The 26,242-nt window shown below is 39.3% G+C and overlaps 2 protein-coding genes across 7 annotated transcripts in view; both read left to right on the top strand.

Annotated features, from left to right (window-relative positions):
• Positions 1-9,298: 9,298 nt before the first annotated feature.
• The window catches only part of LOC125884450 (uncharacterized), a 57,176-nt gene continuing 40,232 nt past the window's right edge, over positions 9,299-26,242 (top strand). For 3 of the 6 annotated variants that reach the window (XM_049569415.1, XM_049569413.1, XM_049569417.1), the window contains exons 1-5: positions 9,299-9,487; positions 18,849-18,949; positions 20,369-20,442; positions 21,375-21,734; positions 23,750-23,836. In XM_049569415.1, the coding sequence (XP_049425372.1) occupies positions 18,900-18,949; positions 20,369-20,442; positions 21,375-21,734; positions 23,750-23,836 (571 nt within the window). In that variant the 5' untranslated portion in view covers positions 9,299-9,487; positions 18,849-18,899. Of the gene's footprint in view, positions 9,488-18,848; positions 18,950-20,368; positions 20,443-21,374; positions 21,735-23,749; positions 23,837-24,159; positions 24,633-26,242 lie in introns of all 6 variants that reach the window. The other 3 variants (XM_049569418.1, XM_049569414.1, XM_049569416.1) reach the window with 3 other exon arrangements.
• LOC125884451 (myelin-oligodendrocyte glycoprotein-like) overlaps positions 16,421-26,242 on the top strand; it is a 75,058-nt gene continuing 65,236 nt past the window's right edge. The window contains exon 1 of the mRNA XM_049569419.1: positions 16,421-16,528. Within this exon, the coding sequence (XP_049425376.1) occupies positions 16,432-16,528 (97 nt within the window). The 5' untranslated portion in view covers positions 16,421-16,431. The remainder of the gene's footprint in view (positions 16,529-26,242) is intronic.

Raw genomic sequence — 26,242 nt, 5'->3', positions numbered from 1 at the left:
ACTGTTCAAAACACTTTCATGTAAAAAATATATTTTTGTGTTGAAAAAGGTATTTATTTTAGGTGTTGTCCACTTAACCCTGTCCGTTGGTATTTGGTTAGTTAAACAGAGAATGTGTTCATGGCTTCTTTATTAATTTCTACCTTGATACGGAGAATTTATACATAGTGGGAACAACCCTGTTTTAAAGTTTTGGATCTCCCCATCTGATGAAAAAGCTCCCTGGTAGAGTGGAGAAAAAGTCTTCAACTCTAACATAAATATTTGACTTGACATGCAACTGTCGACCTTTGACTGTGTTGCAAACAGAACAAATCAACTGTAGTTGTACGTGCAGCCTAACTTAATTGTCTTGCTGATCATTCTTTTTTGTTCTCTCCTCCCAGTGATACAGTGTTGGACAGAGACATTACTGAAGATGTGTTGCCTCCTGCCCCTCGCTGCTCTCCTCCTCCTTTCCATCGTTCCTTCAGTAACTGAAGTGGTGCAGTCGATGTCAAAGTGTTCAGAGTTTCTCCTGGAGCAAACTCCACCAAATGTGCCGAGTCTTGGAGGGAGGGGAAATCCTGGACAAGAGCAGATACAAAGTCATTTGCCAGACTCTGAGTAACGTGAGAACATTTGTGACGGTTTACGACACGCAGAATAGGATTCCAGTGTTTTCTGCTAGCAAGTACACAGGAGTAGACGGGGGTAAGAGACCCTCACCTAACTGGAAAATAGAACCACAGGTACCGCTTTTATATAAACAGCTGACATACAGTATATCGTTCTGCCACTGCATGTTCCATAGTTGCAAAACAACATATGTAGCCTACTACTGTAAATCTAGCTATGCTGCAAAAATCACACTGCCCACAGCATCTCCTGTAATCTTCTCAGATGCTCCTCGTGAGGTTTCTACCAGTTTATGCCCCTGCGTCAGTGATAGCCGTGCGGAGGCATTATGTTTTGTGTTGTTCATCTGTTGGTCCGTCCCATCCTTCAAATATGGCACAAATGTCCACTGGGACTCATCAATCAACTGATTAGATTTTGGTGGTCAAAGGTCAAGGTTACTGTGACCTGGGTGGTCTCATTCTTGTGTACATGTTATCTTGAGAAGGGCCTTTAAGAATATCCTAAACTTTGGCACAAATGTCTACTTGAACTTAAGAATGAACTGATTAGATATTGGTGATTAAAGTTCAAGTTTACTGTGACCTGGTTTGTTTCATTTGTGTGGGCATGTTATCTCACTAAGGACCCAGAGAGAATATCCTAAAATTTGGTACAAATATTTACTTGAACTTTAGGATAAACTGATTAAATTTTGTGGTTGAAAATCAAGGATATTGGCACCTGGTCTGTCTCATTCTCATGAAGGCGATGTCTCAAGAACACCTTGAGGGAATTTCCTCAAAATTGGCACAAACGTCCACTTGGACACAACAATGAACTGATTTTGGGGGTCAAAGGTCAAGGTCACAATGAACTTGCGTCTTTAATCTACTTTACAACTACCCTGACTGCATCAGTAACTTACTGTTTCAATTGTTACAGCTTGAAGACATAGACAGCAACAAGAACATGATCCCCGTATCCAAAACAAGACCTACAACAACCAGGCCGGGATAATGATTACAAAGACCAAACAGTATCGACAGAGGACATTTATTTCCATGCTCTTATGGAATGCGACTGAAAATGACAGGAAAGCAACCTTTACCCTGACCAACATTGTTCCACAAGAAGGCATATTCAACCAAGGGAAGCTGGCAGAAAATGGAGAGCTGCGTCAAATGTGTTCTGGATGAATACTGCAAAAACAATGATATTACAGAAGGCTTTCTGGTAATTGGAGCACAGCCTGGCAACGACAAGCTAAAGGACAGGGTTAATATTCCTTCCATGCTGTGGTCAGCATTCTGCTGCTACAGTCAAAGTGAGAATACATGGCTAGCAGTGCGCACTGGGGTGAAAACATCAAAGATAGTTCTGAATATCTGCAGACTAAGACCTTGGCAGAGACCTCCATAAGAAACTGAGTACACAGGACTCAGTATTTGAAGTGTTTCCTGGAACACAATGTCCTCTCAGCACAACTGTCACTCAGTTTTACCCAAAACTTAAGAAAACTTGCCAATGCCCACCACTTATTTCAACTACTTCTGCCTCCCCCACTACTACTGCTACCTCTCCAGTTTTTTTTTTGTTTGTTTTTTTTCCTTTTTTTTGTTAAGATATTTTTAAGAGCATTTTTAGCCTTTATCTGATAGGACAGTCAAGCGTGAAAGGGGGAGACGCCCCGACCTCTCCAGTTTTAACATCTCGCCTCTCACTGCATCTGCCCCACCTAGTACCACAGCTGACCTACTGTCTACCACATTTACTTCTCTCAGTACCACATCTGTCCCACCTTCTACCACTCCAAGTACATCTGGCCCTCCACTACCACCTCCGATCCTTTTACTACCACATCTGTCCCTCCCAGTACCACATCTGTCCCACCTTCTACCACTCCAAGTACATCTGGCCCTCCCACTCCCACCTCCGCTCCTTGTACTACCCCATCTGTCCCTCCCAGTTCCACATCTGTCCCACCTACTACCACTCCAAGTACATCTGGCCCTCCACTACCACCTCCGATCCTTTACTACCACATCTGTCCCTCCCAGTACCACATCTGTCCCACCTTCTACCACTCCAAGTACATCTGGCCCTCCCACGACCACCTTTGATCCTTTTACTACCACATCTGTCCCTCCCAGTACCACGTCTGACCCTTTTACCACCACATCTGGCCTTTTTACCAGCACACCTGCAAGTTCTACATCTGATCCTTTTACTACCACATCTGGCCTTCATACTTCCACATCACTCCCAATATCTACCACATCTGTCCCTCCCAGTACTACGTCTGCCCCTCTTACAACCACATCTGGCCTTTTTACTACGACAGCTGGCACTCCTACATCTGACCCTCCCAGTACCACATCTGCTCCTCATACTACCACATCTAGCCTCTTTACTACCACACCAGGAACCTCTACATCAGCCCCTGTTACCACCACATCTTCCCCTCCCAGTACAACATCTGTCCCTCCCACAACTACAACTGGCCATGTTACTACGACAACCAGTGTGCCCTCAACTACTGCTACTACCACTCTTAGCACCATTGTACCTACAACTACAGAAACACCAACAACTTCTATTGTACTGACACCACTCTCCCCATGACCACAACATCTGTTGTAGCAACGACCCCTACCACTTATCCAACCACAACTTTTCCCACAACTACTGCACCCCAAACTACTGCTGCAGTTTCTTCTATACAAACAGCCACCACCACTCTCAGTAACATCTCTGTCACTTCAGACTCAACTGATCCTCAACTTACACTAGCACCAAGTACTACTGACCTTGCAAAAATGACAACTGAGCCATTAATTTCTCCAACATCTCAGAGTAGTTTGTCCGTTTCTTCAAGCAGCAAGGTTACCACTTTTCCTTTCACAGATTCTCTGAATCAAACGAGCACAGCTGCTTTTCAAACCACGAATGCTTCTCACCCAACATTCAGTGTTTCTCAGTCACCCTCCACCACTTCAGCAGCTCGTCTCATCATCTCCACTCACAGTCAACCATCCTCTTCAGCTCCTTCTCAAACCTCAGTCCCTCCAGCTACGCTTAAGCCCACTCTTCAGCATTCTAACTCCTCCACCACCCTGTGTCCTCCTCTTACACAATTCGCTATTTCTCAATATTACCAGAATGTCCTTGCCTACTACCAAGTGTTACACCAGTACCACAGTAACAACTAGCAAGTGTTTTATGCTGAAGTATTTATACTTGACATTAAATCTCAATCATGCAGTGATGGTAGGCTGCTAACGCTTGGATTAAAATGTGTTATCTCCTCTTATAAAATGAATCTAAGCATGAATATAATTCCAAATAATAAGAAAAAACACTCCTGAGATTATCTTGCACTTCAATGTCATGTCTTTGGCAATGAAAATAGTTATGTACACAGCAGTCTGAGTTTTACCTTCCAAAACCTTTCTTTTGAAGATGTTAAATGCTGATTTTTTAAAAATATATTTTATGGTACATGCTTTGTAGCTTTGTAGTAACTAGCTCCAGCTAGTTGACATGGTTAATTTGATGATTTAATTGCATTTATTTGCCTCTTTAATGTGTTTTAAAGCATTTATTTGCCTTATGTACTGCATTTTTAATTGTCTCTGTGTTGGAAAGACGCTTTGCAAATAAACTCTCCTTACCTCCACCTAAATGCACAGTATTTTTCAATATTACAATGGAAAAACTGCACAAACACAGATCACAAAACACTTTCTGGGTCCCAGCCGCTAATGGCGCCCATGGACGCCAGCAAAAATAATCATGTTCATCCTAAATTTAGGCAATGATAACTAAATTTTATTTTTGAAACAAAACAATCAAGTATGGTGTGCCTCAGGGGTGGGTCCTGGGACCAGTTTTATTCTCCTTGGGCACATCATTCAGAATCATGGTGTCTGTTTTCATTTTTATGCTGATGATGCACAGATAAACCTGGCCGTTAGATCCACACGTTACTCAACAAATTCTGCCTTTTGCTGATCCCCTATCAGATAATGTCAAACCTGTTGCAAGAATGTTGACATCTGGTTTGACAGTAACTCAAGTTTTGGGCAGCATGTCACAAAGCTTGTGCAATCATGTTTATATGATCTTAGAAATATTTCAAAAATGCGACCCATTTTTACTTTTAAAGACATCTTTACACACCTTCATCTCTTCACACCTGTATCACTGCAACAGGCTCTTTTCTTGCCTGAATGATCTATTAATGGACTTCAGACTGTACAGAAGTCAGCTGCCAAGAGGCGTGATCACATCACTCCAGTTTCTGCCTCTTTACACTGGCTCCCAGTATGTTTTAGAATAGATTTGAAGATTTTACTGATTACTTCAAAGACTCTTCATGGTTTCTCTCCCAGCTATATCTCAGGCTTCTTAGTACCGTACACGCCAGGATGTACTTTGAGGTCTAAAGGCAGAGATCATTTGTCTGTTCCAGAGGCTGAAAACTAAAGGGGACAGAACGTTTGCTGTCAGGGCCCCGTCGCTCTGGAACAGCCATCCAGAGAAAATCAGGTCAGCCGAGTCAGTGATCTCTTTTAAGTCCCTTTTAAAACGTACTTTTATCGGAGAGCCTTTCCTTATTTTGCCTGAGTTTTAAGTTCATTTAGACTGTCTTTGATTTCCTCAGTTTTTATATTCCAAAGTGTTTTTATCAGTTTTTTGTAACTCTGTTTTGAAAGACACTTAATGAATAAAGGTTATTATTATTATTATTATTATTATTATTATTATTATTATCTTTTTTTTAAAAAAAAAAAAAACATTGCACAGTACTTATTGCTGCTTTAGTAACATGTGTTTTTTGTCTGGTATGCAACTGTTGCAAAAAACACAATGGCCTGAGAAATTTGCCAATCTTAATGAACTATTAGCTGATGAGTGAACTTCTTTGCTTTGCCAGGACCTGCACATAAATCAGGATGCCAGAAAAGACGGAGCTGGAAAGGGCTTTAAACCCACTTCATAATATAATGACCAGCTTCTTCAGTCAGTTCAGGGAGCTGCTCCCAGCCAGGCTAAAGAGGCAAACGATAGCCAGAAGGCTAATGTTACAGCTAACATTACTAGCCAGGAGGTAGCTAGTGTCAGTGAGGGAGCCATCAAGCCCATCACCACTTGTGAGAAATTTGAGGAGCAGGCGCCAGTTTACTGTTCTTTACATCACTGTGAGGTTACATTATGCCAGTTTTTAGACAAACGTCATTAAAAAGTTATGGTTGATTATGTTTTGTTAATTGTATGAATAATTTGTCCCTTTATGTGTTACATATTTTGGCAAATCATTTGCAGTACCTCATTACAATAACATAATAATAATAAACTTTATTTATATTGCACTTTTCAAAGCAAAGTTACAAAGTGCTTTGGTGAAGATTCTCAGTCATCCAGGTCATGGTAATGCTATATCATAGGCAACTGGACTTGCTTGCGTTTCTTGGAGACGTTTCGCCTTTCATTGAAGAAGCGTCTTGCTTTGGTTGAACTGGGATGAAAACACTTCAGGATAGTAATGAGGCAAGTAAAATCGGACAATTAAAATAATCAAAAAATGAATTGGAATATAATTGCCAGCAATAATATAATATAAAATATTAATGAAACAACAATAATAATGAAACATATATGTTTGAAATCAGAAAAATATTACATAAATAAGGAAATAAGACACTGTTAAAAATGGTGTCACTGATTCTGTAAGTCTCAGGTCTTCAGTCAGATCAGGGTCAGACAGTTGTGTCTGTGAAATGAAAGTGCTTTAGATCAAAATGTCCACCAGGTGGGGTGATGGTCTCCCTTTTGAGGGCGACTCTTAACATCTGTCCAGATGCTGTGGAAGCTCAGAGCGCTGTGAACGGATTCCTCTAACAGAGTCTGCTGCCTGTGTTTGCCCTGTTAAATTATCACCTCTTTACAATAAGTAAACCCCACTGTAGGGGCATTTCAGAGAAATATACTTTTGAAGAGCACATTTAATTTTGTGTCCTTTCTGGTTTTTGATTATTTATTTTTTTTCCAATTAATACTTTCTCAATGTTCTGTTTATTTGTGAAGAATACAATAGTAAAGCTTTATTTATTTTGATCCCCATTACTCATTACCAAGGTGGCAGCTACTCTTCCTGGGGTCCACACAAGCAAACATGACATCATAGTGTCAAACAAATACATAATTAAAAATCAACGGCAAAAAGAAACAAAATACAACAAGAAAACAGGAAAACTACAAAACAATAATCAAAAACAAACAAAACAAAAAAGAAAACAGACAAACAAGACCAATAGATTAACCACAGTAGAACTACAAATGGCACTAATTACAACAATGACAACAAGTATCCTCACTGTATCGAAACTGTCAGACAAATATAAATATCACTAAAAATAATAAGAACTAGTCCATACCCATTGGTAGCTTTGTCACCTTCTGCCTATGCCAGTCCTCAATGCCTATGTGTAGTTTCACATAGATTGACCATGTCAGTGAGTAGAAAAACGTGGGACAGACAGAATGACTTACTGACAGTTTCCATGATTATGTACAGCATACCATACCATGACACAGTCATACCAAAAATTAGAAGAAGAATCAACAACATTGGTCCACAGGGGGAGCCACAGCGATCAGTTGCGTTTTAGCCATTTTTAAGCATTTTTCTGTTGTTATAGAGCCACCCAGTTGCCAATTAGACTTAAATTTCTCCAGTCACCTTGAGGCGTCCTGTTCTACATATCTACCAAGTTTAGTAAAAATCCATATAACGGTTAGGCCTAGATAAGAAATTAGCTCTATAGCGCCCCCATTTTGTTTGATGGGGTCAATAATGGAGGGGTCCCCTCAGATTATGTGTGGTCATGTGCCTACAAGGTCTAGGTCCGGTTGTTTTGCTGTGTGATTGCTGTGTTCACACCTGCCCAAACGAACCGCACTTAGGAGGCAAATGAACTTGAATTCGCTTGAACCGAACCAAACAGGGCAGGTGTGAAAGCACCGTAAAAGTGGACTTTTAAAATACACCTAAACATTTCAGTCCCACTGAAATTGTACTAAATCGAATTTCTCAAATCCAGACTAACACACCCAGATAATCTGATTAGGAGTCAAATTCCTCCTGCATGTATACAGTCAAGCAAAGCCAAAGTGGTCTAAGCACTGCATGCTCCACAGTGTCCGCCACAGCCTTTGACCTGGAAGTCTAATAGCATTAAATCGTAACAGAAGACGAAGCCAGTAACAACATTGTGAAATCTACATCTAGAGCTGTGCATTTTTGGACGGACGAGGAGACACAGTTCATCCTGTGTCAGCTGGAAGAGTTAAATATTTTGACAGACATGGATGGGAGTAAAACACAGAATGGCTGGCGACCTGCTCAGAAACGAGTCGGAACAGCTGGACGACACTCGATTGTTTGGTCTGTGTCCTAAGAAGTGAACTGGAGACAGGTCCTGTAGGAGCCAAAATTATGTTAACAAACCATAACCTCTTTCTGGTCTCTGAGCTGACCCCATCTAGTGGCTGTGGATGGATGGGGATAAAGCAAGGAGAGGCTTCCATCCTCAAGGCCTGATACAGAGACTGACCTTGCTTCAGTTTTTATAGAATCCTTAGTTTATCTTTGAATCTTTATTTAGACTTAAATTTACATCTTCTGAGCATTGAAGCACTGAAGTTTTTGGATGCGTCGAGTCAGACATATCTTTGCTCAGCCACCACAGTGGTTATAGGATCAAGAATAACCACTACAGTCCAACAAGCTGAAAGAGGAAGCAGAGCTGGACTTCGGTCCATAAATCAATTCCCCTCCTGTGCTTGTATACTGGGACAAGGACAGTAGACCAATTAAATGGCCAAATTGAGCTGTAACTGTAACTCAATTTACCTCAGTCATGTTAACCGGCCGGTGGAGGCCGCAACTTTTCTGCCACCCAGCTTTGTTCCCCTTGGCTGCACAATGTACTAATACACCAGGAGCATTTCAGGCTTGGAGCATTTTGCGTGCCTGCTTTTGTGGACATGCAGATTTTCTTGATTTGATTATTTTCCTTATTATTTGGGCTTCTACACTGAGTAAGTGAGTAGCTATCAGTCTGGGCAGCCACTTGGTTGCCTGATGGAGATCTGTGCTCCACTGACACACCAATCACAGCATGCACTGAGCAAGAAGTGAGACACAGGACAGGTTAACGCTGTTATGTTGAAGACAAACACTCTTAGTTACATGTACAGGCAGCCTGTGTTCAGACTGTGGGAGGACACTGGATGCATTTTGGAGACCGTGCAGAGTAACTCTCTGACTATAAAAAAGCTGACATTTTATGAGATGAGAATAAAAACCTCCCTGATGAGGGTAAAGGGAAAGAATGTGGCTCTCTACAAGTGTGTTGTAGTGTATTGTATTAGTGTTTACTACCCACATGGGCCCCACATGCAAATATATCCTGGGATGAGAGAACACTGGAGAAGCACATGAGGATAGATTACATTTAACTTGCATTTAATTTTTGACTAATAATTATCAAGTAAATAAACAAAAAGGGAGAAAAATATTGATATAAAAACAACTTTTCTGCAGTCATTAAAACTCAAGCTCAAAAACACTAAACGAATTAAAAGGTTGATACTGTGCCCTTAAGACACTCCCCCCCTCTTTCCGTCAGCTTGATCAGTGAGACTCAAACCATTGAACAAGGAAGTGATTCTGCAGACCTCATGGAAAATAACCGGACCACACTGTGTTTTTGAACTTAAACCTTCTCTTGTACAAAGTGCACCTCTCATCCTGGCTCAAGATCACACCCCAAACTGTGCCGATCATGGACTGAGTAACTCCAGTAGCTCGCACCGTCCTCACGTGAGTTTGTTTGCTGCACCACACACAACTTATTGAAGAATAAACAGTTTATGCTCAAATATAATTATTAGGGTGAATTCAGGTAATGTGGGACGTTTACGCATTGTGATGATTTAATATGGTCAAAATCAATACACAATGATCAAAACTGATCTTGAATTCGGAATCTTTGAATTTGCCACTAAACAATGGTTTGGGTTGGTCTGGCATCATCAGAGTGGGCGTGACCTATCTTCACAGGAGGTCTGCACAGCACAAACGCTTGGAAAGTTCAGTGGCAAGTGGGTTTCAGTTTTTCAATGTTAAGGCTTTTAATGAAATTTAAATTAGGTAAGAACCTATACTTCTGTTTCATAATGAAGTAGGTTAAACACTGGTTGAGAAACAGGAGAAAAAAGTGTAAAATAATCCTTTGTTTTTATGAAAACATGATTTATGTCACTGTCCCACATTAGCTGAACATGTTAGATAATGTGGGACGGCATTGTTAAGGTAAAGTGGGACAGCGTGTTATGCTTTATTTATGCTATAAAACTGGCCCTAACCCTAACCCTCCTAAGTTTTAACCTTTGTAGAACTACAACAAGGCCTACTCCATCATTTCATTTAGCTAGCTATAGGTAACATTGTTGGCTATCTCGTGTTAGCTTGCAAGCAGTCAATGCTTTGTCGCGACACAAATACAGAGCACATTTAAACATAATCTGTCACAGTTGTGGGTGTTTATCAGTGTTTTCACAACGTTACCACTTTGAAAATATTCAGAAATAGTGTTTTAATCTTCTGTTTCATAAATTTATGCCTAGCAAGACTCTCGCACACTGTTAGTCAGGGTTGGTCAGGGTTGATAAAACTGGTTATTTCTAGCAAGATGTTCATAATTTTGTGGCGATAAAACTGTTTATTTTTAGCAAGATGTTCATGATTTTGTGGCGATAGCATTTTTTAGCAAGACACTGACGATTTTGTGGTGATCAAATTGGATATTTTAAGCAAGACATTCATGATTTTGTGGTGTTAAAACTGGATATTTTCAGCAAGACGTTACTGTTTTTCTGTTCTCTTCTGTTTCCTGTTATTTCCTATTATCTGTTCTTAATTCATAAATAATTCTTAATTAATAAATAATTTCATACAAAAATACATCATGCAGTTATTAAAAATCAATGTTAGTTCAATCTTTATCACCCACTGCAGTACCTTTTTGTTTGCAGCCGAACATCCACAATACCACAGGGAGATGCACTGCGTCAGCAGCACACTCGATGGTGGAGCGACCAGCAGCTGTTGGTTTGTCTTTGAAAAGTACCCTAACTTTAATTGTTAATTGTTAATTGTTAATTGAAATGATTTGTATTCACCGCAAAGAGGCCTGTTTTTTAAATCTAAGAATGACTGTCCCACTTTACCAAACAAACTGTCCCACATTACCTGAACATGCATGCTGAAAGAGGGTGTCATGTTATGTTTGAAGGTGTGTGGCTTCTAAAAAAAGATTGTATTCCCACTGAATTCAAACATAAAATGTTAATAAGACCAAAAATGATTTAATGAAACATCATTGGAGCAAGTAAATAGTTTTTTATATAAGTCTACCGGAGCATCTACCAAAAACTGTCCCACATTACCTGAATTCACCCTATTACCATTGTTTATCATTTAATTTTCGCTGTTAGAGGGCAAAAAAATAACTATTCACCTTTTTCCTGACTTGATTCCTGACTTCCTGTTTCAAACCGGAAACCGGTAAAGCACTTCCGGTTTAACGGTGTTTACGGTTGAGCTAGCGGTGAAAGCCACCGTAAACACCGGCTTTTCGCCATGGACATGACGCAAATGGACAAAAATCGGAGGTGGATACACAGTACAGCTGTTTTAGAAAGTCGTGAGGACAGTTCTGTAACAGTGCCTCACCCATCACTCCTCACGGAGTGGGTAGATGACATGAAGCAATGGCCCGATGTTAGCTACATCGACATTGTTAATTACTTTGTATTTTCCGAAGGTGTTGATGGCGAGGAATTACGGAATTACAAAAGCACAGAAGCATATAATTACCTGCATAGTAACAAAATAGGTACAGTACTGTTCAAGAAACACGGTGAATTTTTATTTCTGAAGGCAGCAGTAGAGCCCAGCCAGAGCGTCAATCAAGCTAAACATACAGCGTGGGTCATGCTGCTCGTGTATTGCCGGGTTAGGGAAATCATGTAGCCATGCAGCAGCTATTCTATGGAAGGTATTCATAAATCCAAAATATGTAACATTTATTGTTTGATATATATATATATATATATATATATATATATATATATATATATATATATATATATATATATACACACATATATACACACACACACACACACACACATATAAAAATAATATATATGTAGGATCTTTAATACCCACAGCCATCAGACTCTATAATTCAATGATGAATGGCAGATGAGCTGACAGACAAATTAATTTCCCTTCTGGGATTAATAAAATAATCTGAATTATAATAAAGTTGAATCTAATCTACTTATCATGCTTAGTTCATACCAGAGGTGGTAGAGTAGCCAAAAATTGTACTCAAGTAAGAGTACTGTTACTTTAGAACAATATTACTCAAGTAAAAGTTAAAAGTATTTTGCATTAAAACTACTCTTAAAAGTACAATTTATCCAAAAAGTTGCTCAAGTAAATGTAACTCATTACTACCCACCTCTGGTTCATACTTAATAGTAATGTCAATAGCAAGTGGAGAAATGAAGATACTATTGATGTCATTACTGCAGGTGCAGAATGCAGTGGTCAGTGGAAAGACAGGGCTTGCATGTACAGATGAGCAGCGCAGGTGGAATGCAGGGACATCAAAGAATCTTGAGCCGAAACGTCTGAGTCAGATCAACTTCAGACAACACAGGGCAGAACAGCAATAGTGTGAACTGTAGAGCTGTAGTGACTCAATCACTCCCAAATACACCTCATCATCTGTCACACAAAGACTTCAGAGACAGTGTAGACAAAGCCCCTATCCAACCACTTTTTTCCCTCAAGAACACCTTAATAGGAAAGTGTTATAATGCCTCACCATCTGCAGAACAACCTAGCAGGGAAACAGTGCAGTTGATGACAAGATTTGTCAACCACACCAGGTACACAGTTATGGTCTCAGCTGCGACCCATGCAAGACATTTTACCAGGCATATGTTGAAGTTTGTGATGCACAAGCAGCTCAACTAGAATTAGAAACGAGAGAGCAAAGTGCATCTGATTTGTGGCACAACTGTAGAAAAATCAGACTTACAGCAAGCTCAGCAAAAAAGGTTCCTGTACATGCAGCCACAAGCAGTGACAAATTTCTTTGTGAGCACATATACCCCTCCTTTCGTGGCAACTATGCTACTAACTATGGTAAAGAAAATGAAGTTAAAGCTTGCCGTCAACTGAAAGAACAGGGCATGAACATTACTCACAAGGGCACTGTTATAAGTGTCCAAGAACCATGGCTCTCTGCCAGTCCGGATGGGGTCATTGACACACGTGTGCTTCTCGAAATAAAATGTCCTGTGCCAACCCAACTCTCACTCACTAATCAGCTTACTCAGAAATGCAGTGATATCGAGAGCTGCAGCTGCAGAAAACTGGCAGCAGGGGATACTACATGCAAGTACAGCTTGCAATGTTTTGCACAGGTCTAAAGTCTGCTACACTTCTGATCTGGACACCCAGTGAGCATGTTTCTTTTACAGTGCAGTATGACGAGGCGTTTGTGGAGCTAGTAAATCGCTTGAGAGGTTTTTACTTCTCACGTATGCTACCTCGGCTTGTAGAGGAATATGCTGCAGGATGGCTTAAGCTAAATGAAAGATACATTGAAATAATGGGCAAGGTTTAGTGAACATCTGCACATGTGGCGTGTACAATAATGTGTGCCATACATTGCTTAATCGAACGACATTCATAGTGAAAATGATGATCGCTGTTTGCCAAAGCTCAAAATCCACAACCCAAAGATGTTTAGTTTACTGTCATAGAGGACAAGGGAAACCATAAAATATTCACATTTAAGAAGCTGGAATCAGATAATTTGGACATTTTTTCTTTAAAATAATATTTATTATCGATTGTCAAAATAGTTAGGGGTTAATTTAATACTTGAAAACTAATCGATTAATTGTTGCAGCTTTACATTAACGTGACAAGAATTAATTGTTACTGATAGCACTAAATGTACATAGTTTATATTATACAAATGAAATGCATGAGTATTTGCATTCTGTACAACAGAGTTTAAACAAATTCAAAGTAACGTTAAAGGTGACATGGATTCATTGTTTTAAGTGATGACACTAAATGTATACAGTTTATACATTGTAAAATAAAATGCAAAAATATTCACATTCTGTACAAAATAACAAACATGCAAAGAATGTTCACATTAAATCCATAACTCCATACATGTTTTGTACCCATCCATTTTTCAACTATTACAGCACCATTTCATTTGACAGTCCTTTACAATGTCCTTAATAGCCCTGTAAAAGTAGTCCGCACATGTTGATTTCATGCTGATTTATTTCTAATCACGAATGAGATCCTCCCTTAAATTGGCAAGAGCAGCACATATTCTTAAAATCTTGTCTGTTTAAGGAGCCATGCTGATCGGAACAACCTGTGATAATATTTTGTATACTTTCAAACGTCTGATTGCTCTTTCAACATGAATTCTTACATGTGCAATTCGTCTGGTGCTTGTCACCTGTTCCTCAGTTAGTTGTCCACGTTTTTTTGTAAAAGAAGGCATTACCAATTTTACTTTTCTCTCAAACAGCAAATCTTTTATGGTAAAGCCTCTGTCCGCCATTACCTCATCTCCAGGCATTAAGTAGTCCAATATGCTTGAGTCCATGGTGATGAATTTGTCACTGCATCGCCCTCCATATGCTGGAGAAATGAACATAATTAGTCCACATGGGGCAACCGCTACCAGGTATTTCACTGTGTTATGTGAATAATAATGGCTGTATGATTCCCCTCTTGAATCAAGATTTTTGGGTTTCTGTAAGAGGCTTTCACTGCAGTCCACAATGCATGTTGTATTAGGAAGTTACTCTTAAAAGCTGCAGGCATGGTTGCACGAATAGTTTCTTTTGGAAGCCATGGAATTAGAGGTCGAAACTTCCTCTAGTTTGTCAATCCAATATGAGATTATTTTGCTAGCCATGCTCAGTGATACATGAAACTGTCTACTCAGATCACCTACTACACGGTTGGTCTTTAATTTCATAAGTGTCATGAGAACTTGATCTTGCACAGACATTGTAAATGAATTATTGGCATACCCTTCCAAAGCTGACACAAGAATGTTAAATGTTTCTAGGGATATACCAGTGTAGAGCAAAGCAGCATCATTTTGAAGCAGGAAGTAGCCAATCTCATCACACTGAGTCATCTTATCCTGCACGTCTTTTCTGCTGGCCATCTGGCAATAATCATGATCCTGTCGTGCAGGGTCCACCCACTGTGTATGGACCGAGTGCATCTTTGGTTCAGGGGGATGTGCAGGACTTGAGCTCCTGGTCTGGTCTGAGGCAGTTGAAGAGAAGTCAGGTGTACAGTCTGAAAAACACAAAAGTATGGCTAAGTTACACACTAGTAACTAGTAACTAGTAAGGACTAAAACTGAGACTTTGCCTGCGTCAGTGTTGAGGCGGATGTCATTTGTCACCTTAATAAGAGCGGTTTCAGTGCTGTGATGGGGTCTAAAACCTGACTGGAAAACATCAAAGGAGTTGTTCTTTAGGAGAAAGTCAGTAAGCTGTTGGTAAACAACTTTCTCAAGGACTTTGCCTAAGCAGCGGCAGATTTGAAATGGGCGGTAGTTGTCAGTACTGTGGCATCAAGACTGCTCTTCTTTAGGAGAGGCTTTATGACCGCAGTTTTCAAGGCCTTTGGGAATGTTCCAGATTGTAGTGACATGTTAACTATGTGAGCGAGTGGTGGTAACAAACTGCTCAGCACAGACTTTAGAAATCTAGCGGGTAACACATCGAGGCAGCATGTAGACGAACTCAGACTGGTGATGATCTCTTGGACAGTTTTGTCAGTTACAGGTGCAAAATGAGTCAGCTCTAAGTGTCTAGGTGGCTGCAGGGTTGTTATTGGTGTTGTGGAGCTGATGGCATTTTTAATGGTCTGAACCTTGTCGCAAAAGAATACTGCAAACTCATTACACTTAGATGTGGAGATCAGTTCCAATGGCAGTTGAGCTGGAGGGTTTGTTAATCTGTTCACTGTTGCAAATAAGACACGCGAGTTGTTACTGCAGTTTCCATTAATTTCCGAAAAGTACCTCTCCCTTGTTCTACGTAACATCCGGTTGAACACGTACAACTTTTCTTTATAAATTTCATAATAAACATGAAGCTTTGACTTGCGCCATTTCCGCCGCCCTCCGGCACTCCCTTTTCTGTGATGAAAACACCCCAAATGACAACCTGTGCATAACCATATGATCTCTAAATATTGCACAGACACCTCCACCCTTTTTGTTTTCTCGTGTTTCAGATTCAAATTTGTAGTTGGGTGGAGCTGATTCTGTTAGAACAGCATTACCTGTGTTTTTGTCAGGCCATGTTTCAGTTAAAAACATAAAATCAAGATTATACGAAGAGATCAAATTATTAATTAAAAATGATTTGTTACACAGGTTGCCAGATAGCGGAAGTAGTTGTCTGTCATGGCAGTGCCTATAGGCTTCTGGAGAAACTTGTGAATAGATTAATTACAGTATCATAATGTTACGAGACGACGACATAGCACAGGTATTTCCCCCCTGTAGGCGGAGGATCAGTGAGGTCACTGGTGAAATGTGTCGGGACTAGACGAAACATCCCACACAGCTAGATTGAAGTTAGTCATCAATCTTTACTGATTTACGGTCACACATTTAAATGGACATGGAGGAGCTCAGTAACAGTGTTTCACTGTCGCCTATAATCCTCACCCTCATCGTCCTTTGCCTGCTGTGTGGATTCACACCTGTTAAAGGTAAGCTCTCCTATCAGCTGTTGGCATCGTTTTGTTACCATAGCAACGACTACAAACTACTATTCTAACTAACTATACTAATCTCCTGAGTGTACGCATCTAAACAGCTGTGCATGACAATGAACTTTGCTTTTGTTATGTTCTAATCTGACATATGTAGTTATGTGTAGTTTTCTTTGTGACAGTGCTCAGACTTGATCTGCTGAATTAATCATGATCATTGATTAGGAAATGATCCATATGCTCTAATACTGTCTACAACAGGTCAATAAACTGAAGTAATATCAAAATAACACATACATATGCACTGCACTGCAGTTTGCATTAGATACTGGAAGAGAAACTAGATATTTGCATATCATCATAGAGTCCAGCACCCATCTTTCTTCTCCTCAGGGATGTGTTCTTTCTCAAATACACAAATGAATGTCAGAGTGATCACTCATCAAGATTCGTCTCTAGGTATGCGGACAAGTATTTGTAAGCCTTCTTCATGGATCAGAATATGATCATGACTCAGTGCTGGATGAATTTGTTTTGGTTTTTTTTGGTGTGGCCACTCTTTCCTCCACATTAATGTGTCTAAGACCAGTGAGATGTTTATTGATTTTCAGAGGAGGCCCTGTCGTCCTGCTCCTTGTTGGATCAAGGGGGAGCCGGTGGCAGCAATGCAGCAGTACAAGTGCGACCATGCAGAGACAGAAATGACGTCCTGTAAACAATATAAGTCATCACGTTATAAAGTGAAATGTTTCATCGTGTAACACAATAAATAATATAATGTTATTATATGAAGCGTCCGTCGCGGAAAAATAATATAACTTTAGTTTATGAAGAGATCAGACAGAGCCCACTCCTCTCCTCTTATATGCTTTACTCACAAGAGTGTGAATTGACCTGGATATGAAGCGTCTGTAGCGCCAAATAATATAACAAAGAGCTAAGACAAAAAAAGAAAAATAAATCAGCAGCAGCGGTCATATTTCAGCAGCGGAGCACCACCTGCCAGTTGCATATAGGGGGAACTCTGATTTGTTCTGTTTTGGAATACACAGTATTCTTCCAAATTAGTGTTAGTGTATTTTAATACTCAGAATTTTGCTTCGACAAGCTCTCTTTTTTGATCATACACATGTTTGCATCTCTGAGAATAATGCCCAACAACATTGCTCAACAGGTTGCTCTGTGTATCATCAGTCTAGCAGTTGTGTTGGTGAGTCAGGGCTGCACAATATTAGACAAAACTGACAATGCGACAACAATTTTGTATACTGCGATATGTATTGCAATATACAGTGTATTGCTGTAACTTGAACAGCTCTATTTGGAAAGACGTCATCATTTGGGAGTTGGAAAGGCTGTATTTGCATGAAATATACATTTTACAATCAAACTGTCATGGAAACTGAGAACTTCACAACCTTAAGTATTAACCAGCAAAATAAGCAGGCATATTGCCTTTGACTAATATTATATTGATGATATGATGAACTTATAGTGTGAGTCTCACAATGTGACTATTGCACAAGAGCACATTGCGATGGTGATGCTCTAATGATATTGTGCAGCCCTAAACTGAATTGAATTCTGTGGTTCATCATAAAAAAATAACCAGTTTTTGGACTGGATTTATGACCTCTGGACCATTTTTGCACTGCATAGGAGTGACCCCCATCAAGTTGTTGGAAGTAACTAAGTAACTTCTACTTTGAGTGCATTTTAAACAAACTACTTTTTACTTTTACTTGAGTAGATTTTTAGATGGGTAGCTTTACTTGTACTTAAGTAGAATTTCATCAAAGTAAGGATACTTTTACTTGAGTAGAATTTTTCAGTACTTTTTCCACCTCTGGTATTAAAATCCCCTACGTATATAAATAATAGCATGATGATATAGAACAATTAATTAGCTTAGACTGTTTAATTAATGAATAGTCTTGGACACAGGGAGGGTCAGGCAGAGGATCGAACTCTCGGGTCATATTCACAAACATTCTGAGAACACTCTCAGAGCTCCTGACTTAGCCTAAAAACCTGTACTAAGGAGTCCTAGCTTAGGAGTGATTTAGGAAAGTACTCTTAGAAAGGAAGGAACAGAAACTTTTATCTGAGGAAGTGTGGTTGATCACATTGACCACAAATGTCCCTGCACAATCTAGCATTTCATTTACTCACTGTCTAATAACTAACTGATGAAAATAATCATTAAAAGTGGTTTCAAGACAAATTGTGTATTTCTGAAGCTTGCTGTGTAGAACCACTGTTGACAACCTATTGTCTCTGGAAGCTGGGCATGAATAATTTATCCTCTGTTTCTCAGGTGAATCTGAGGTGATTGGTTAACTTCCACCAATCGTGGCTGCTCCAGGTGATGACGTCGTTCTCCTCGTACGTCAAGAGGTCAGAGCTGTTCCACAGATGGTGAGTTAAGTCTTTCTAACAAGTATGATGGGTTAATGTTAATGTTAATGTTAATGTTAATGTTTGAGTTAGTGCTTCAATTCTGAGAAATAAAAAGCTTTATTGTTAGTTTTGGTTGGCTCAAAGCCATGCTGCCTGTGATCCTCCAAGTTTGTCTTGTAGGCAGAAGTGGCGCATTGAGCTACTATTTTGTCTGTTGTGGAAATGCTTCCTTCTACTTTGGCCACAACCTGAATCCAGCACAACACTTTGTGAAGCCAGTTCACTCCCAGTCTCAATAAACATATGAACCAATGCCTCCTCATGACAAATTTGACCACACTGACAAAGACTAAAACTAGAGGTGTCCAGTGTATTATTTTAGATTTGTAAGTACACAATATCCTTTCAGTTATTTTTTTTCTAAAGGCTACTTTTTATTTTTATTTCAGTTGACTAAAATGTTTTCTTACACCCTGTTGTAGTTTTTAGTCTAGTTTCCATTATGATAACCTTGGCTGTTAGGCATGATGACATTCTGCAGTCTCATTTAGCCGCTCGTTAGCAACTGCTAACTTTATTGACCCAATTTATGTCGTACAACAAAACCTGAAAATTTCTCAAGCTTGTGTTAACCACAGACCAGTGCTAAAATGCTGACTCACTTCCGTTTTTTAGGACTCATTCCTGCTGCACTTTATAACTAAGAAGTTAAAGATCATGTACATTCAGTGAATAAAGATTTGGAAAATAAAATGCGTATTTCTTGAAAGACATGCTATCAAAACCTTGATTTAATGATGTACATTAAACGTCCTGATATACGTTACACATACATGATGTATGGAAACTGCCCAAGTTTTACCTACATTGTAAGTTTTATTTTGAAAAAGACCAAATGCATGTATCGAGCAGAAACTGTACGTTTACTGTGAAAATGAAAGCGTATTTTGAAAAGTCACAATGTGTGTAACAAGTGTAAATTGACACGCTGTAACAACCTGACACAGGAGAGAATCTAGCATGTCATATTTGCCGTTTAGGTCCACTGACAAAGTTTCAGTATTTGATGCTGAGATGAGAACGTGTTGCAACAAGAAGCTGTGTCTCACAAACTGCAGTAATAAACCCAGTTGAGATGGAATACTGAATGCTCTACCTCCATGTCCAAAGAATGCTGTTAAAATCCAAAAATACCAACGTCCCATATGGCTTAATTGGAAAATGCAACATTTGGAAAAGGTCTAATTCAGAATATCCAAACAGAATATGCTGTTTACATGTTTACATCAAAGTCCAAATATTCTCATACTGGGAATAATAGTGGAATATTAGTGTGCATGTAAACTGACCTATTGTTTCTGACCCATAATCAAGGCTGGGTGCTGTCTTGTCTCTCTCACCCCTGTATTGATCATGATGAATCACATTCCTCTTCAGCTCTGTCTCCTCTCACAGGAAGAAGGTGATCTACATCATCCTGCTGCTCATCAACCTGACCTCCAGTGTCTGTGGTTAGTTTACACCTTCTGTTATTACCCAGAAAAAGAAAAGACAAAATACACTTTAAAGCACGTTTTCCTTGTTATTTCTTTGACATTTTAAAATATGTCAGTGAGAACATCTGTAAACTATTGAAGGTCCAGTGTGTTGGATTACCAAATCCAGATTACCAGTACTTTCAGTGGGATGCAGGGTGCTCCAAAATTCACACAAAATAGAACATCCTGAACTAATTACATTATGTTTGACATAAACAGCTATTTTGTAGAATATTTAATTAGCCATAAATTCATCATTTTATCCACAACCATGTGTACCTCACCTACATTGTCATGGTATGGATGCAATAATTCAAGTTGAAAATATTAAAGCATTTATCAAATATTGAGGAGAACAACAGGTAGAACAGCAAGCGCGGGGTAATAGTCAGTGTTTTTATTTCAAAATTGGAAAAAAGCGTTACACACTTTCTGCACTGTTTGTCTTGATGCCTTTACTCCACTGGGCCTGACTTGTAACTGAGAAAGAATCTAAAAATGACCAGCAGATGGCAGCAAACATCAAGAACATATGCATTGATTTGAGTTTTTAATGATTGAACTTTTATCTACTGTGATCACCTTTAACATTTTTAATTCATAACGTTTTTCTAAATTAATGTCTTGACTTTACCACACAGCTCACAGTTTATTATATATTTCATGTCTTTATGACTTTGATGAATACAAAACTCAAGTCCTAAATATATATCTTGCATTTATGATGCACTTGGGTAATGCATCATGAACAAACTTAGAAATAAGTTTATGAAAATATATTATAACGTAAATATACTACTTAATACATATTGTAAAAATAGTGGTGTAAAAAGCAATGTATCATTCTCTTAACTCTGTTTATCCTTTCTAATTTTTCGTGTTTGACTGCTCTGTCTCCTCAACAGGAACATTTGTAGTCAATGTGACACAGACCTCCTATCAGGCAGAGGAGAACCACAACATCACACTGGAGTGGATGTTCACCACCAAACCTGGCAGCTCCCTCCACTCCCTTTTTATCTACTGTGAACTGTTAACTGATCTCAGACCATCAGTCCTGTTTCGTCTACATGGAGGTGTTGAGGTCCCAGAGTCTCAGGATGAACAGTTTAAAGGACGAGTCCAGTGTGACAAAGACGTCCTCAGAGAGGGACGACTCAGACTTCATGTGTCCAGACTCAGGACTGATGACTCAGGACTGTACATGTGTGAAGTGTTCACACGTTATGACGGCAGCACTGCTACATGTCGGCTCACTGTCACTGGTAAGTTGATTCAGTAGAATTCAGTAAATGAAACTATACAACGAGTCGAAGGATCTTAGCTCAGCATTTTAGCACGCTAATAAACACTAAATAGAAACTTTGCCTGAGCTGAATTACCCAGTTTTGTAGGTATTTGGTCATAAACCAAAGAAATCAATAATTATTTTGACCTGATGATGGCACAGAGTTAAAGGATAACAGAGGCCTGATTTCAAGTATTCCTACAAACACTTTCTTCAGTCACTCAACAGAAGCATTGTGGATCTTTTGGGAGAATTTCTGCACACATTTTGTAGCAAGCAAAATAGCAAATGTTTTGGAATTTTAAATCTGCTTCTGAAGTAGTGACAGAAAATCATGCTGCTTTGCAGAGGAAATCTAAATCCTGCCAGAGAATCTTTTGGCTTTGTATAAGGATTCATTTGAAGTCAGTTGGACTCATAATAACCACCGAGGTATGAGCATTTCAGTTTCAGTTTCCTCCTTTTCCTCTACTCATATGAAGCCAGGGACAACAGCAACATTTAACACAGGTAATGTTACAAAATTTGGCTCCATTACAACTCACAAGGTTCACTGACAAAACAACTGTCTTATACTAAACACGTTTTCCAAACAAATACAACATGCTAACGTTATTAGCACCAGCCTATGGCATTTTACATTGTATAAATTAGCCTAGCGATGAGCACAGATTTCCTCTGCTCATATGAAGCCAGGGTAAATCACACACAAGACTTTAAATGTTATTTTTGTGGAGGCTTTATTCTCTTCACAATTTATTGTTTCTTATCTGTGTAAGACTTCTGAGGGAAATGGTTTCAGCTTACAGAAACAGACAGGAGGTCTGCGTCGCTGTGACGTGTAGTTACATTTCTGGGGAGGTGCAGATGGCGTTGATTCGACACATAAGTATAATCCATGTAGTGACTGTCATTATTACATGTGCGTTTCTGTAAACATTTCCACTCCTTCCACGACAAACTAAAGTGGAAGCTGTTGAAGAAGCACGTAATACAGTGAGTGACAACAACCCCGCCCACATTTAAGGGTACTGTTTGCAATGGAAATGCTAGGGTGTAAGGACCATGTCTGAAGGGTTACTTTTGGCATCATAACGAAAGTGTTTGTTGGAAACGGGGTTTTAGATGACAAGTTGAACTTTGATGTGAACACTGACAGCATCTGTAAGAAGGCAAACCAACAGCTATTCTTTTAAGGAAGGTGAGGAGTTTTGATGTAGATAGGATGATCAAGAAATTGTTCTATTCTTTTTTTATCGAGTCCGTTCCTTCCTTTAACATGGTCTGTTGGTTTGGTAATCTGAGCCTTAAAATCAAGAACAGGTTGGAAAAAGTGGTCAAGCTGTGTTGTAAGATCACTGCTGTTGCTTTAAATGACCTCCAGCATCTGTATGAAGAGAGGGTCACCTCTGAAGCTCGGTCTGTTGTCTCAGACTCTCAACACCCCGTCCATGTTGAGTTTTGGATGCTTCCATCAGGGCAGAGGTTTTGCCTCCCTAAATGCAGCACTAAGCGTTACAGATCCTCCTTTGTCCCGTATGTTATTGCTGATCTTAACAAGCAGTGGCCCTTGATGTCCATGATTCACCCCTGACGGTGTGTCATACTGGATTCTGTATGCTTACATCATACTGTCTGTTTTGTTGTACTCATGACTACTGTCTCTATCTCAAAGTGCCCCTCAGGAAGTTGAACCTGAGCTTGACCTATATACAGCACTACATAGCATGTGATGGAGAAGTTTCAACTTCTGTTCCTCTTTATTGTTTATGCTTGAGATTTAAATTATGTCCTAAGCTGATCAGCAGTTAAACACCATTTAAAGCTGATTCAAGCCTGTGGTGTCTGGAACAAAATCACACGACTGTATCATCATGTATTTAATGTAAAGTCAGTTTGATGTATCAACATTTTGTCTTCTCTATACGATACAAATATATATATATATATATGTATACACACAAAGTCATTGTGAATCTTCTGTTTTTCCAGAGCCAAAGTCAGCTCAAACAACAGAAACACCACTGCAACCCATCAGTCTACAAACGTCTGATCCAACGGAAGACAAAGACATTAAAAGTGAGAAGTGAGATTTATCAGCATGAACATGTTTTTAAGTTTCTTTACCCTTGTTTTTCAGTCAGGCTTCATGTTTAAAGTTATAAGATTTTCAAAATGTCTCTAATGGTGTGTTGTATTTTTCCAGCAATAGCCAGTCAAATTTTGTGTTTACTTCTTTGTGGTAGTTTTTATTGTCAGTGGCGGGGTCCGCCATTCCTGCACTGGACTCAAATTGTACTCATGCACAGCTGGTTCACAGGGAACGATGTCTGCATGTGATCCAATGTGATTTTACCTCATTGATGTTTAATATCCTATTATTAATTTTCTTTCCTCTCCAGCGTATGAAAGGACCTGTAGTCTAAGTGGTTTACATTGGTGGTTCACAGAGATGAGAACACTACCCACGTACCTTGCCTGGATTTTCCCCTGTTAATTTGAGGAGTCAGACCCGTCCAGCCACAGCTGGACACAGTGGACCTGCAGCAGGGAGGCTTTTATAGTATGAAGGGAAGCACTCTACTGCTAGAAAATCCTCTACGTTTCTCTGATTTGGGCTCAAAGTTTCATCCCTGTGCTGATGACAGAAACAGCAGTAGCTCAGTCCACACAGACTTGGGTTGGGAACTGGAGGGTCGCTGGTTATAGTTGCTATCTGGACCAAATATGGAGCATGGACTGGTAGCTGGAGAGGTGCAAGGATGCCTCCTGGGCACTGCTGAGGTTCCCTTGAGTAAGGCACCGACCCCCCAACTGCTCAGGGTGCCTGTCCATGGGCAGCCCCCTCGCTCTGACATCTCTCCATTTAATGCATGTATGTATGGCATGTTGCACTGATGCCCTTTTTCAGCATCAGCTGTGTCAGCACTGACACTGGATTGCTTCTGTAAAACGTTGATGCAATTTGAATTTTATCTCCAGATAGCGTTGCATGTGATGGTTGGACACACAGAAACATTTCATCTCTCTTTGCATGACTTTGCATTGCAAAATGCACACCTACAACTACAACTACAACTAAAACTAAAACTAGAAAGCGTGTATTGTCATTGCATAGGAATACAATGAAATTAGTTGTGACACTCAAGTGATGCATTCCAACAAAGAACATTAAACAAAAGACACAGGACATTTGAGCCAAAAGCTGCTGTGCAAGTGTGTGCCGCAGTATAGTTATCTATGTTATACTTGAGTCCAAAAAACCTAGTTGACAAAACAACTGTCTTATACTAAACACATTTTCTGTAGTATTTCTGTGGCACTATGTAGTATGTGACAAAGAAGTTTCAACTTCTGTTCTGACTGTATCATCATACCTTTGGTTTAGTCTTTAACCTGGGTGTCATGTTCTGTGTCATACACCTGGTTTAAGGTCAGTTTCAAGGCCAGTTTGAGGGGAGATTTCTGCTGCTAAAAACATTTTATTAACTTTTAATTGTTCAAATTATTCAACATTTTTGACAGTCCAAGGAAAAACTTTCTTAGAGCTGAAATGATAAATCAATGAATTGATGGGTGTTTTGATAATCGATTAATCATTTAAGTCATTTATGAAGAAAAACTCAGATTTTTTTGCATTTCTTTTTTTTTTATATCACAGTCAATCTTTGGGTTTTGGACTGGTTGTTGACACAAAACAAGACATTTGAAGATGTCAGTGGTGCTGCCAGAATTTTTTATGTTTTTTTTTTTTTTGTCAGGGTTGCAACAACATATGAGTGTCACTTTTTGATGTAAAGTCAGTTTGATGTATCAACATTTTGTCTTCTCTATACAATGCCAAAAAATAAATAAAAATAAGGTCAGAAGCTTAACTATTTTAAAGCTTATTTATTTTATATTTGTCAACAATAAGAAACTGCTGTCGCCTTTTAAATGTAGAGTTGTAAGTCACTGTGAATCTTCTGTTTTTCCAGAGCCAAAGTGAGAAGTGAGAGTTCTCAGCATGAACATGATATTTTTAAGTTTCTTTACCCTTGTTTTTCAGTCAGGCTTCATGTTTAAAGTTATAAGATTTTCAAAATGTCTCTAATGATGGTATTTTTCAGCAATAGCCAGTCAAATTCTGTATTTACCTCTTTGTGGTAGTTTTTATTGTCAGTGGCGGGTCCCCATTCCTGCACTGGACTCAAATTGTACTCATGCACAGCTGGTAACGATGTCTGCATGTGATCCAATGTGATTTTACCTCATTGATACTTAATTTCCTACTGCTGCTGCTTCACATTAAAAGAGTTCAACTGGTGAAACATGAGGTGGCTTTTATTGTGAAGCAGTCACAGGAAACTTAATATATCTGTCTTTAAGTTTAGCACCGGCAGCGATCACCGATAATCTACAACACAAGACAGTCGTTTTCGGCATTTTGTGTTTCAGGGCTGAAATCTGATGGATTATAACTAAAGCTTTAGAGTTTATCAGACC

Source organism: Epinephelus fuscoguttatus, linkage group LG23 (assembly GCF_011397635.1).
Source record: "Epinephelus fuscoguttatus linkage group LG23, E.fuscoguttatus.final_Chr_v1".
Taxonomy (NCBI): Eukaryota; Metazoa; Chordata; class Actinopteri; order Perciformes; family Serranidae; genus Epinephelus; species Epinephelus fuscoguttatus.
The sequence above is the reverse complement of the archived record's forward strand: the minus strand, read 5'-3'. Positions and strand labels throughout refer to the sequence as shown.